This window comes from Clupea harengus, chromosome 23 (assembly GCF_900700415.2).
Source record: "Clupea harengus chromosome 23, Ch_v2.0.2, whole genome shotgun sequence".
In the NCBI taxonomy this organism is placed as follows: Eukaryota; Metazoa; Chordata; class Actinopteri; order Clupeiformes; family Clupeidae; genus Clupea; species Clupea harengus.
In genome coordinates this window covers 11,059,763-11,074,161 of record NC_045174.1, presented here as the reverse complement: position 1 = coordinate 11,074,161, position 14,399 = coordinate 11,059,763, and the positions used below count along the sequence as shown (strand labels likewise).

The 14,399-nt window shown below is 46.6% G+C and overlaps 1 protein-coding gene across 3 annotated transcripts in view; it reads right to left on the bottom strand.

Annotated features, from left to right (window-relative positions):
- Positions 1–6,167: 6,167 nt before the first annotated feature.
- rhbdf1b (rhomboid 5 homolog 1b (Drosophila)) overlaps positions 6,168–14,399 on the bottom strand; it is a 38,046-nt gene continuing 29,814 nt past the window's right edge. For all 3 annotated transcript variants that reach the window (XM_012838883.3, XM_031560862.2, XM_031560863.2), the window contains 13 exons: positions 12,712–12,834; positions 11,901–12,064; positions 11,206–11,460; positions 10,831–10,942; positions 10,245–10,319; positions 9,738–9,899; positions 9,471–9,571; positions 9,137–9,200; positions 8,900–8,994; positions 8,447–8,522; positions 7,943–8,043; positions 7,457–7,610; positions 6,168–7,200 (listed from right to left, as the gene is read on the bottom strand). In XM_012838883.3, coding sequence (XP_012694337.2) covers positions 6,781–7,200; positions 7,457–7,610; positions 7,943–8,043; positions 8,447–8,522; positions 8,900–8,994; positions 9,137–9,200; positions 9,471–9,571; positions 9,738–9,899; positions 10,245–10,319; positions 10,831–10,942; positions 11,206–11,460; positions 11,901–12,064; positions 12,712–12,834 — 1,902 coding nt within the window. In that variant the 3' untranslated portion in view covers positions 6,168–6,780. The remainder of the gene's footprint in view (positions 7,201–7,456; positions 7,611–7,942; positions 8,044–8,446; positions 8,523–8,899; positions 8,995–9,136; positions 9,201–9,470; positions 9,572–9,737; positions 9,900–10,244; positions 10,320–10,830; positions 10,943–11,205; positions 11,461–11,900; positions 12,065–12,711; positions 12,835–14,399) is intronic.

Below are 14,399 nucleotides of genomic sequence, written 5' to 3'. Positions count from 1 at the left end.
ACAATGTTATATGGGTTGCGGTGGACTGCACACGTAGGTAACTCATAGTAATGATGGGGGAACGGTTATGCTAGGTATTGTGTTCCACGCACATTATTTGTGGGTGTGGGTCCTGTGGTTAGGTTAAGTAGCAGGTGCCCATATAGGGTCGCTTGTTGTCTTAACTGGTTGTCCATAAACATAACACAAATGATGGACAAACTACTACCCTTCACTTTGAGACAGCCATTTTGGAAACAGCACGGTAGACTCGGCAGCAGCAAGACCACTGCTTGTGTGAGCCCTGTGGACAGAGTTGATATATCCATAGTGAAGTTATTGGCTGAGAATAAGAAGAAATGATTGGCTGAGGTGAAGGGTCATTGCACAGAAAGACAGCCACACAGTGCCATATCGATAAAGGTGGAATGAGAACAGACACAGACAGACACAAAAAAAGAGAGACAGAGAAAAAAAGATGGGGGGGGGGGGGGCACTGGGGCCCTGACAGACACAGAGGGGTCTGAGAGAAAGGGGGGTTATGGGATAGCGAACGGCTGTGAGACTGCTGGGAGTCACAGGGCCTTGGCAGCCTGCGGTCTGGAGCTGACGGCTGAGTGCTGTGAGCGGGAATGGGGGGAGGAGAGGAGATGAGAGGAGAGGAGAGGAGAGGAGAGGAGAGGAGGAGTGCTCTGGGGGTCTGTGATTGTTAGCTTATCCCTCTCTATTTCACCTGCCAAAAAAGACCTCATCTGCTGAGCGCCGGTTTGGAAAGAAGGCCCTCGACAAAAAGCCCTCTTGTAGTCTTAAACTGAACATACACACGGTGCCTCTTGATTTGACATGATGGATAAACAACAGAAAGCAAATATTTGGCTGTGAAGGACATTATGGACATAAACAAGGAGTTGATCCTCTGGTGAATGTTCAAGGGGACTCAGCGACTGCCTTGAAATTGCAAATATGATTGAACTTATTCTGGTTGTGTGTAGTGCGCTCATATTAAATGGAGTGTCTTGGGTTGGACAAAAGACACAAAAGTAAAAAGAGTTTTCCATTAAAGTGACCTATTGTATTAAGTTTATAGTGGACAGTTATCTGTACTTGTTAATGGAAGGAAAAAATGGCCAAGAAGGCAACGGCCATTTAACCACAATGAAGTTGATTCATAGCAAAACACTCCTGTAAGATTTAGATTAAAGCATGGTGGTCAAGGTTCTTTTGATGAATACGCAAGCCTGCTCATTTATCTCTCTCTCTCACACACACACACACACACACACACACACACACACACACACACACACACACACACACACACACACACACACACACACACAGGCACAGGTGGTAGATGCGCACGATGCCTGGACCACAGATCTCCTCTCCTTGCTGAAGCATGACACTGTGCTGGTGGAGGCTGCTGGTGTGTGTGTGTGTGTGTGTGAGTGTATGGGGTGGTTAGTCTACAGCAGGTGTGTAATGGCCACCCCACCCCCCCTCCCCCTGACGTCCCACCTGTGTGGCTGCAGCCCGTAGCAGCTTCTGAGTGGCTGCTTATGATCCTCTCACACCCCCCACCCCTCGCTCCCTCCTCCAGGACAATGAAGAGAGACGGCCTGCCAGTGGCCACCTGCTGCCCAGCTGCCTGACTCACGTTTCAGGGTCAGCTTACAGTGGAGCCCCCCTCATCAGTCTCACTCAGACCCCCTGGTGCTGCTCCTGCCCCCCCCCCCCCCCCCCCCCACTGAGGGTTCAACCTGATGGATGCCCATCCACCTGACATTCATCACACACATGAGTTTTCACAGAGGTTGTGTTCATAAGGAAATACGTGCGTGTAAGTGTGTGTGTGTGTGTGTTTTGCATACACTAACCCTAGTAGTGGTTGCAACATAAAATGATAAAAAACATAGGTGAGAGTGATGCTGTCAGGGGAGGTCAATTGTCTTTTGTGTCTTTCCAGAATATTCCTGACGATTTGACAGGATGACAGGAAGAACCTGGTTATGAATACAAAGCCCACGAGTCAGTGTGAGACGCAGAGATCAATCAGCATCCATCCTCTTGGTGTCAGCCCCACTGTTACAGGTGCCCCAACACTAATGGCTCACACATCACCTTTAACAGACCTACTGTGACACCTGTACGACACCCCAAGGTTAGAAGCCCCTCCTCCGTTTCTGTACTTCCTGCCGTGAGGGCCTGAGTCATAGACATATATAATATATGTCTATGGCCTGAGTAGGCCATGGACAATATGACACTGTTTTTTTAATATGACACAACTAGAACTGGTTTCAGCTTCAAATTATTTTTTTATGGAATATAGTCATGTGAAGGAAAGACACCTGTGTTCCAACTAGCCACCCACGCTATCCATTATGCAGTTCTGTGGAGTTATGAATCATCCCTAACTATATTAACAAAATACCTTAGTTAGCATGCTAGCAAGACTTTAATCAGTGCCAACTGTACTGTTATTGGTGTTTGTAAGGATTTTGTATGCCTTTTCAGTAGTTAGATTGCCAAAACGTACTGCTGCTTAAACTAATGCATTCATTAATGTTAGTGACTGGATCCTTAATCAGATAAACAGGCCAGACTGTCTGTGAGTGTTTCCTCTCAAGTAGCTGTCTGAGACTGCCTGAAGGCTGGAGCAGTGGGAGCTGATGGTTATTGACAGTAACAACAACACAAAAGTCCTTTTCCACCTGGCCACCACACAAAAGCCAGCCGCTCAACCGCTCCGAAAGCCACCCCCTTAATGCTTCTGAGACAAGAAGACCAAACACATCTCTGGTGAACGAGCTCACCTCATAAAAGGAGCACACTTGCTTTGCATGGTCACAGGAGTGAGGTATTAGGTCATATATCATCTTATGCTCTCTTCTGGTGTAGGTACGCATAGTTGTGATCTTTTTGTTGCGATATGTGTGTGTAAATGATAATGTGACTGAGTGATGAGGTTCTTGCAACTCAGTGGCATAGGAGAATATGTGGTTAATTTATCAACACCTGGAAGTCAGGCATGATCCCTCGGTGGCCAAGGAGGTCAACTGTTAAACCGCTAATGTGCTTTAAATAATCCCAGCCCCTCCGAGAGTGACATTCTTTAGACATATGACCTGTATGTAGCCGTACTTTGCCCCCACTAGACATTCTTTGGCTCTTTTTTTTTTGCTTTAACTTTCTTAACCTTGGCTCAGAATGTTTACCAATGTTAACGGATTCTGTTTTGACCGTGGTGTGTAGCCAACGATGAGCGGCGATGAGAGCAGAGTGAAGTGTTTCATGGTTTGTGCAGTTTAGAGCATGGAAGTGGGTCCATCAAACGGGCTTAAAATATGACAAGCCAGTCGGTAAGAACAGAAACAAAGAGCCCAACCGTGTCCCCTGTCTCCCCTCCGTATTGTCCCCCATGCCACACACTGCCCCTTTAATCCCTAATCAGCAGTGGGCCGTTGGATTGCCACTGAAGTGCCATGGACCCCGCCACCTCACCCCACCGTACCAGCCCTCCACCCCACACAGCCGTCTCAAGCTGACGCAACCCCCTCAACCCCCCTTCCCCCCACACTAACATTACCATCTCTATAGGGCACGGGGAACGAAGAGAGAGAGAGAGAGAGAGAGAGAGAGAGAAGGTGGAGGAAATAGGGGGAGGAGGTAAAAACTGGAGATAAGGAGTGGGTTGAGTTATTGTGGGGTTGACTCATTTCCTCTCTAGTACCAGGGTTTGATGTAGACTACGGCTGGGGTGGGGGGGGGTTCCCTCTGCCTCCTCTCTTAACCAGGCCTTTGTCTGCGGGTGAGTGTGGGGAGGGGGAGACACAAGATGGGGAGAGGGAGATAAGGGGAGACAGAGAGGCTGTGGAGAAAAGGAGAGATGCTCTGGGCCCAGGAGAAAGAGAGATGCACTGACAGAGAAGGTGACTATTAGTTCCTTGTGAGAGGAGCTGAGACATGGGCATCACAAAAGGCCCAGTGTGTGTGTGTGTGTGTGTGTGTGTGTGTTTGTGTGTGCGTGTATATGTGTGTGTGTGTCTGGATCCTTCATCAGTAGAAGAGCACTTGAACAGCAACAGCAGGCTCGGGGCTAACGCACACATTAATTAGCCTCCTCTTAATTACCATCCAGGCTAAACCAACCGAGGGGCTGTGTTGTGCTGTGCTCTGTATGTGTGTGCATGTATATGTGCGTGTGTGCGTGTGTATGTGTGTGTGTGTTCACATTACGAGACAAGGGGGATGGGACCAATCATAATTACAATAGCTTGCAATACAGCCATGTGGGAGATAAAGTGGAGAATCAGGGAGATCTGGGGACATCAGTGTAGATATACACACGCTTATCTGAGGCTCACCAAGAGAGGACCAGGGAGAGACACCCCAAACCCCCCCCCCCCCCCCCCACCTACTAGTCCTTAGCAAAGGGGGCCGCACTTAGGGATCAGAAGGCATCGTTCTAATCTCCTGCATCATCTTGGAGAGGAAATGAATGAATAGAAATACACGCAGCTGTAAGAAGAATGAGAATTGGTGGCTGATATGTATGTCTGTGTGTGTGTGTGTGTGTGTATGAGATTCAGAGTGTGTGTCTCTCTGTGTGTGTACACGTGTGTGTAAGTACCTACGCATGTGAGTGCATTTTCTTTGTGTCTGTGTGTGTGTGTGTGTGTCTGTGTGTGTGTGTGCTTGAAGAAGGGAGAGGGTGACTGAATCAGAAGGGTTTCTTAAGTGGATTTCATTAACTCAGTCTCTGTGCACATTTAACCATAATGAAGGTGGGGGAAGCAAGCAGGAAATAGGGAGCGGACCAAAGCAGACAAAGAGATTTCTACGCAACAGAAAAATGACACTGTCAATGCCAATATATGACCAACACTGTTTGGATAAAACTGGCAGGAACGTGCGGTGGCCATAGGCGATCCTGAGGAACTAATCTTATCTGTGGTGGGGAATGCCAACTGGAGTTTGGCTTGTGCTTTCTTGTGCATGAAGAGTCCAGGTGATCCAACGGTTCCACTGAACTACAGAGAAGATGTGAAGGAACCACGCTAATAAAATATATATAGCCCTTTTCATTAAATAATTAAAATTTTCTTTTGACATTTTTATAATTGTTTCCGGTACATTCTCCTATGGTTTCTATATGGACTGTTGCCAGTTTGCTGTTCAAACGACACCTCAGACATTTTCTTTTGTTCACTGTTTGAGCTACAAAAAAAATTGAGAGTAATTGGCTGCATGTGAACACTGTGGTGTTCCATCACAGTGTGGATATGCTGCCCTCTAGGGAACTGATTAGTGTGTGTGTGTATGTGCTCACTCTAGTTTAGTGTGTCTGTGTGTGTGTGTGTGTGTGTGTGCTCACTCTAGTTTAGTGTGTGTGTGTATGTGCTCACTCTAGTTTAGTGTGTGTGTGTGCTCTCTCTAGTTTTGTGTGTGTGTGTGTGTGTGTGTGTGCTCACTCTAGTTTAGTGTTTGTGTGTGTGTATGTGCTCACTCTAGTTTAGTGTGTGTGTATGTGTGTGTGTGTGTGTGTGTGTGTGTGTGTATGTGCTCACTCTAGTTTAGTGTGTGTGTGTGTGTATATGCTCACTCTAGTTTAGTGTGTGTGTGTGTGTGTGTGTGTGTGTGTGTGTGTGTGTGTGTGTGTGTGTGTGTAAGTGTGTGTATGTGCTCACTCTAGTTTAGTGTGTGTGTGTGTGTGGATGGGGTAGCTATATAAGACTAGTAAAGTAATACAAATAAGGTTGGAGATGGTTTAAAGGATGTGGAGGTGCAGGGGAAGGGAGAACAGAGGAGAGTGGACAGCTGGGAGGTGAAAGTGTGCGTGTGGCGGCCCAGTCAGGCCCTCCTTGCTAATCCTGCGGAAAGTGGACGGTGGGATTTGGCAGCCATATGGACATCCCAGAGGGCCCGGTGGAGGACACTTGGCTTCACCGCCAGCGAGGTCATCCAACACACTCCTCAACACGCACGGGTCAACGACACACATAGACATGGATGCGCATATAAACATGATCACCACACACACCCACACAGGTGTACACACACAAACACATACAAACACACACACACACACAGACACACACACACACACACACACACACACATAGAGACACTCACTGTTCACCGACAGGAATGGGAAACCTTTACACTCCCTAAATACTGAAAACGTGTCTGTACCTTACAACTACAGGTTTAGACATAGTTCAGACACACATCCAATGAAAACAAGCAGTCAAAAATCAGTCAGAGAGCCTCAAGCTTTTTTACTCTCTTGCTATATTCTCCATTATGGATAAGCAGGTAGCTAAAACACTACCAGACATTCATCATCACTGCAGCAGCAGTACATACACACATTACAGGTTACCGTTGCAGTGCCCAGATCTAGTGGAACATACTCGATATGGCAATAGTTGGTTTGGAACTGAGAGTTCATTGGCAAGGCACCAAAGGTATGTTTCTAGGTATCTTCCCCCCTGGGGAAGACATATCTGAGACTCTAGCATTAAAAACAAAACAACAACAACAAACAACAACAGAAACATACAACCCTTGATCTGTTTCGTGAAGTGCATTAAAAAAAAGGAGTTGAAAAAATACACACACACACACACATACACATGGAGGCCATACTAGTCTAGAGCTTATAAACTCTGGCTAGCTTTGGGGAGGGGTAGCACCATTACTGTGCCTCCTCTCCTCTCTTCTGCTCTACTCTGGTTCTCCCATGTTCTCTCGTTTTCTCCATCCCTCTCTTCTCTCCCGTCTTCCAGGTGAAAGGCCTCAGTGGAGGTGGGCGTTGAGGTCGTACTTCTCACAAAACTTGTCGGTGAGCGGGATGCAGGTGAGCAGCTCGCACCACTCGCACTTGACCGGGTAGACGTAGAAGAGCACCACGAAGCCGGCCAGCAGGCCCAGGAAGAAGGTCAGCGAGGCCATGATTTGGCAGCGCTTGCGGTACATGTCGGCGCGGCCGTAGCTGATGTAGGGGAGGAAGGCGAAGGACAGGAAGAAGCCCGAGACGAAGCCGCAGACGTGCGCAAAGTTGTCGATCCAGGGCAGCAGGCCGAAGGCGAAGAGGAAGAGCACCACGCACAGCAGCTTGGCGAAGGCGCGCCACGGGCTGGCCAAGATCTGCCAGCTCTGGAAGAGCTCCACGAACAGGCAGGCCAGGATGCCAAACTGAGATCCCGCCGGGCCAACCTGAGAGGAGGAGGAGAGAAGAGAGGAGATACGGATGGATTTTATTCTTGTTTTTGCTTTGAGGGAACTGACACATTTTCTTTTTCTTTGTAGGACTACAAACGGCACCATGGTCTTAATTAGAAAAGACAAATCTTTCCCCATGAGGGGGGAATGGAAATGCATGAAAGTTAGACCATGTGTTCCGTGAGAGACAGTAGGTATTGTATGCGTGTAGGTATTGTATGCGTGTCTCTGGTCTCTGGTCTCTTTGCACCTCGGCTCTGTAAGGCAGGAAGATGGCGCTGGCCAGGTTGCCCGTGACGCCACTGAGGATGTAGATGATGGAGATCCTGAGCCAGCCTGCCAGCTTCTCCAGGTCCCTCAGGATGGTCATCTGAAAGAACATAGACACCAGGCAGTGCAGGATCCTACAGGGGGAGAGAGAGAGACAGAAGGAGAAAGGGAGAGAGGAAAAAGAAAGAGAGAAAGAGGGAGAGAATGGGATTGAGAGGATCATCAATGGCTGAGGTCATTGGCATCTAACGCTACACTACTGTAATCTGAAATTCTGAGAAGGCAGATTACTCATTACAGCCAATTCATAACACAACACGCACGGGTGCCACTGTGCTTTGCGCTTGTGCTGCGTGGAGACCCTTCCAAAATCGGCCCTGTTGTGTAACAGTCAGCAATATTGTGTAAGATTATAAATAAACTGATAGGATTTTCAAACTAATCCCAGAGCAGACTGGCCACGCACCCAGCATGCAGGAACAGGGAGAGCCATAGGCGGTAGAACTGATCTGGGATCTCTGGGTTGAGAAATGGCAGCAGGCCACACACGTCATCCATGCAGTGCACCTGGGTGGGGTCAAAGGTCATGGACAATTACGAACACAAAACGGTAAATAATTACGAGTCCTGAGCATCAATTATAATCATCCGCCTCCAACTGTGTGTAATTAATGAGGGAGGTCTGTGAATTCTGCACAAAAGCCAGCCTGGTAAACACGACAAGTAAATATTTCCCTCTGCTGGTGAAATGAGTAACTGCACTTTATTATCGAGGAGCGAATTGGTACTGATACTGAGAAGATTTTTGACAATATTTTGTTTCATATTTTGTACATGCATCTGTAGTTATGTGTACTTTTTTCTGTGTGCAGGTTGTTCCACATCAGCGAAATATGGGGTCCATTTTATGGGGGAAAAGTGAATGTGAAAACTGAACTGGAGGTGATGGGGAGGACTGCTGTGGAGATACCTGGGAGCAGAGTGTGGCCTCCTCATGGAAGGAACCCCTCATGAAGTCACAGTACTCTCTGGAGGTGATTTCACACCTGCACAGGGGCGCACACACGGTAGCCGTGAGCTTGGATTCAAACCTCACATGGATATGTTCTTACACATGAACCATTTGAGTAACGGATCAGGTAAGAATATTGACTGACAGCACCTATTAAACCAACTTTGCAGGGATTTATACAATAGAAACAGCCTTTTGATAAATTGTTACTGAATCTGAATCTACTGAATCTTGGCACACATCTGCAGAGACCACAGATAAAGTTTAAACACTACTACTAGATAAACTCCTAAACTCCTCCTGTTTACATCTATGACATCTGACTATAGACTATAGACAGGATTAGACTATAGACAGGATTAGACTATAGACAGGATTAGACTATAGACAGAGTACCAGGCCCCTCCTCACCTGCCCTTGGTGCCGATGCAGCAGGGCCGGCCGGTGATGGCACAGTCGATGTGGGGCAGGTTGGTGTGGTTCCCCGTGTTGTACCTGGTGCAGATCTACCAGAGAGAAATGGAGACAGCACAGACTGTTTAACTAAAGAGTTAACTGGATGGAAAAAAGGAAACACGGCTGCATGATTTCTAGGCTTCGGTTTGATTCTTCCCAGTTTTGTGGGAGCCAACAGGTGGCTGTACTCACAGGCCATTTAGTGATGTCATCAGGCCACTCATGAGGAGACACTGAGGCTGGCTCCAGACAGATTCTGTCACACACACACACACACACACACAGAGAGCATGAGATATATGCGTATGTATACAAGAGTGTGTTCAGTGTGTGCATTTATCTGTATGAATGTATGTATGTATGTATGTATGTATGTATGTATGTATGTATGTATGTATGTATGTATGTATGTATGTACTGTATGTATTTGTACATGGGTGTGTGTCTGTGCATGTGTGCGTGCGTGCATATATACGTGTGTGTGAGTATGTGTGTGCGCATGTGTGTGTTTTCTTCAGTGAATTACCTGGGGTCCTGGTGGCACACAGAGCCATACTGACGCACTTTGCCATCCAAGATTGGAGCACTGGGGTGATTAGGCCACTTCACCCACACAGCCAGAGTACTCTAGGGAGAGAGATGGAGATGCTGATTTAGTGTTAAGATCTTTATAATTTATATAAAACATTCTTGGTGTATTGGGCTGTATACAAATACTGGCTGAGTGTTGGGTATTTTAGTGAATTGTGTTGCTTTGTGTGTGTGTGTGCAGGTGTGTGTGTGTGTCACTCACTGAGCACTCCTCCTGTGAGGTCTGCAAGCAGCCGGAGCGGTCGTTCCTCACGCAGCAGGCCGAGTGTCTCTCCTGCTCCCTCTTCTCCTGGATCAGCTCGTGGACCTCCTGGTCCCGCCGCATGCAGGGGGAGAACTTGGCCCCCAGATGGATCAGAGCCTCCTGCAGGACACACACACACCCACACACACACGTCAGGGAAACACTACACACACACACACACACACACACACACACAAACATGTCTGGGAACAACAGACCCCCACTTTCCCACAAGCCAGTTCAAGACAGATGGAGCTTGGGACTAGACAAGCAGGGTTCATGATACTAAAAATAAAAATAAAAATATGAAATGGCTGTAAGTAAGAGACCAGGAGGCGTCCCATCTGCATTCTGTTGGTTTTACTAATTCACTTCTTCTGTGGTGACACAAAATATACTCCCAAACGTTGAAGACTATGCAGAATGGAGAAATGATTGTGATGAAAAATGAAACAGACTACTTACTGAGCTGGGTCCCACCCAGAAGTTCTCTTGTTGAACAAACTTGACATTTTCATAAACCCCTTTGTTTCTTAACACCTATAACAAACATATTGTCAGACATGACACACAACAATGCGTAGATATCCAATAAGGTATAAAAGGCATAAAACTGATGGAACCATTTCTGAAGTTATATTTCACATGTACCATAATATATGCATGACGCGTCATTTATATATCTATTAAAAGGTAAGAAATGCTCATCGTAATTTTCATAACACAGGTCTACATAGTGCTCAGAATTTTTAAGAAACCAGTGGACTGCAGTAACATTACTAGCACTGATTGAAAAGCAATTGCAAATGTACTACAATGTCAGTGGTATTGAACACTGCAAATGCATTAAAATGTCTGTGGTATTGAACACTGCAAATGTACTCAAATGTCGGTGGTATTGAACACTGCAAATGTACTCAAATGTCGGTGGTATTGAACAATGCAAGTGCATTAAAATGTCTGTGGTATTGAACACTGCAAATGTACTAAAATGTCGGTGGTATTGAACACTGCAAATTGACGGGTGATGTGGTAATGGATGAATACTCACAGAGTCCACAGTCTCATGCTGTGAGAAGCCCACGGGAGCGATGCCGTAGATACACACAGACAGGATGGTGATGAGCAGGTGGACAAAAGTGATCCAGTACGTGAAGAAAGGCCTGATATGAACACAGATCGATGTCAGTTTGAGAGCTGGGGCAATACCAGCATGCCTTATGTGAGATCACTGATCTATACTTAACATCAATACAAATAAATGAAAAAAAAAAACACAGCAATTTACTTATTGTAATGGAAATAAAGAACACAAAATTAAAGCTCCATGAACAACTGCTAACAGTGATATCTGCCCAGGAACTAAGTTTATGCAACGGAACGTTCTGTCCACATTTTGTTTTGAACGGTCACTGAACCCTTGTACCTGTGGTCGTCCATGTCCTCGATCTGCCTCTTGACGTAGCTGTCGATGCGCTTGCGGTAGGTGCGGTTGGTGAGCCTGCCCACCATGCCTAGGCCGTAGGGGCGCTTCTCGCGGGCGAACAGCTTCTGCACAGGCACCACGATGCGCTGGCCCCGCCGCTGCTGTCCGCTCAGGCTCACCACCTCCTGCCGTAGGCGCATCTTCGGCTGGACCAGCGGACCCTCCTTACCCTTCCTCCAGCCCCGCTCTAGAGGCCTGAGGAGAGAACACACACACACACACACACACACACACACACAGACACACACACATGAGAGAGAGAAAGAGAGAGAGGAGAGGGGAGAGAGAGAGAGAGAGAGAGAGAGAGAGAGAGAGAGAGAAAGGTTCAGAATTAGCACACAAATTAGGACACAAGTCCACATTTGTGTGTGTGTCCATATTCTATGGACTGAAAAGGTTTGTGTCTGTATGTGAGACACTGTTCTGTGTGTATGTGAGACATTGTACCGTGTGTATGTGAGACACTGTACTGTGTGTATGTGAGACACTGTTCTGTGTGTATGTGAGACACTTTACTGTGTGTATGTGAGACACTGTACTGTGTGTATGTGAGACACTGTTCTGTGTGTATGTGAGACACTTTACTGTGTGTATGTGAGACACTGTACTGTGTGTATGTGTGTTTGAGCTCGTACATCATGAGGTGGCTCCTCTCCAGCTCACTCCTTTCCAGGGCGCTGCCCGTCAGCTCACTCTCCTCCGACACCTTGCTGGCCTCCGCCTCCTTAATGTCCGCCTCCGAGGGCGTCTCAAACACCTCGTCAGCATAGGTGGAGAGTTCCTCCTGCAGCAGGCCGTCCTACGCGCGCACACACACACACACACACACACACACACACACACACACACACACACACACATACATACAGTCTGTCATGACATAGGAGCTGATTTATGTATTTATCATGAGCTCTTAGACCAGATTAATCGCTATAATAAAATGTAATTCCCTGAATTGATGTTAAATCGAATGCAGAGCACAGTATGACATGCGATCAATCAAAATGCAAAATCAGAAAAAAATCAAACTTATTCTGGAAAACAGGGATCATTAAAGATGAGTTAAACCCTCTCATCTTATTGAGCAGCTTTTTTTGTGGACATAGGTCTGCATGGGTCAATAATTAACATGGACAAGGTGAAATTTAAACAATGGCCACAGTGTGGCAGCACTGATCCAAACTCTTCTGGGTCTTGGGTTATCAATATAAAACTAGGAGATTTAAAAACGATCAGAATTATTACCGTACATTTATGCATTTAGGAATATGCTGTATAGTAGGATGTAAAAATACAGCTGCATGGAGGAACCAATAGAGGGACAAAGCCCTCTTCCTTCAGTCAGAGTATATGTCAGAGAGACAGCATGCGTGACAGCCGAACAGGTGCCTGAGATTGAGAAGGTGACATCGGGGGTGACTGGGAGAGCGATGTGCTGCATCTCACCCGTGTGAAGAAGGAGGTGTCCAGCTCATCGGGGAAGTCCACCGTGTCCTCCTCCAGGAAGCTGGCGGGGGTGAAGCTGCGCCGGTGGGTCCGACGATGAGTCCCCTCTCGCAGGGAGCGGCCCTGGGATGGCGAAGTATGACTTTATCACCATCATCAAAATCATCACCAACACTACTACCATCACCATCATCTTCATTGCCACCATCAACATCATCACCAACACCATCGTCTTCATCATCACCAGCATCTTCATCCTCATCATCAATACCATCATCATCACAATCAAGGCTGACACAGTAATCTCACTAATATCACTATTATAATCCTCATCAACTCAGCATAGCTCAGTATACTATGGTTGATGCCCCAACATGGTGTAAAGAACTGTCCAAGGAAATGAAAAGCACATGTATTTTCCTCTCTCTCTCTCTCTCTCTCTCTCTCTCTCTCTCTCTCTCTCTCTTCACATCGAGTAATCTGGAAATGTGTTGAAATATCAAAGCGAATTTATTAAAAAGAAAAAATTCAATGGTGAACTGATCAACATAGGCTCATGTCGCGGACCCCCTGCAATGCCGTCGCGGACCACCAGGGGGCCACGGACCCCCCGTTGAAAACCCCTGTCTTACTCTATAAGTCTCAACCATCACCATTCTTCTGTTTTGGTTTTATTCATGGGAGTTTATAAACAATAACACCATCATCATCACTATCCCAATCATCAGTATCATAAACATAACATTTCCAGCAAACATGTATACGCAGTTAAAGACACACATTCATAAACACACAGTCATAAGTTTGCAGACATAGAGCACATAAACCCAGCCAAAGCCAACGCAAAGTCTATGACATCTATGTTGTATTGGTTCACTGTCCAAAAAAGAGCTGGAGTAGCAGATTACGGATGGACAGTCTGCGTCATCCTACACACACACACACACACACACACACGTACACACATCATCCAGCACCATCATCATCACTCGCCTGCCCCCGTGGCATGACTCTGTACTTATCCCTACAGAAATTAATCATTTGTCCTTTAAAGGTAGGGTGGTTGGGGGGGGGGGTATGTGGATAGAGCAGAAAATCACTTCCCACACCATCCCCTGACTGTGCTGGTGCAGGATTACTGCTCATTCTAGAATATTCTAGCTGACTAACAGCTGAGCATTCCACCAGAATTATGGAGGCCATCTGTTATTGTTATTTCAGGCCCGGGCAGAGGAAAGCAGGCCAAACCCTAAGCCCTTGGTACAAGACATGCCATATATCAGTTTTTACATAACCAATGAAAACAAGAGAGAGACGGTTTTGTACAAGACTGCACAAGTGCAACGGCAGTACAGTAATCTCCTACAATCAGCCTTGGAATTTGGATGTCAAATCACAGCAACCCATTTTTTAATGGAAGTATTCCGCTTAGATTACTCTCTGGATGGATGGCAGATATCTATAACTTGGCTGTCATCATCGGCCATAAGCTGACAGTGAAAACTGTGTGACAGAAGTTAAGGGAGTCGGGGGTCTAGCCTTGCTAACGTCATCACATCACATCAGCAGACGGATAAGTGTAAGCCTTCAGTGAACTGCAGCTCACCCTGGGTGACCTACACAAATGGATGAACCATTTACTATAACAGCATGGCTGTTTCCCTCTGCTCTCTCCCTCTATCAGTAAG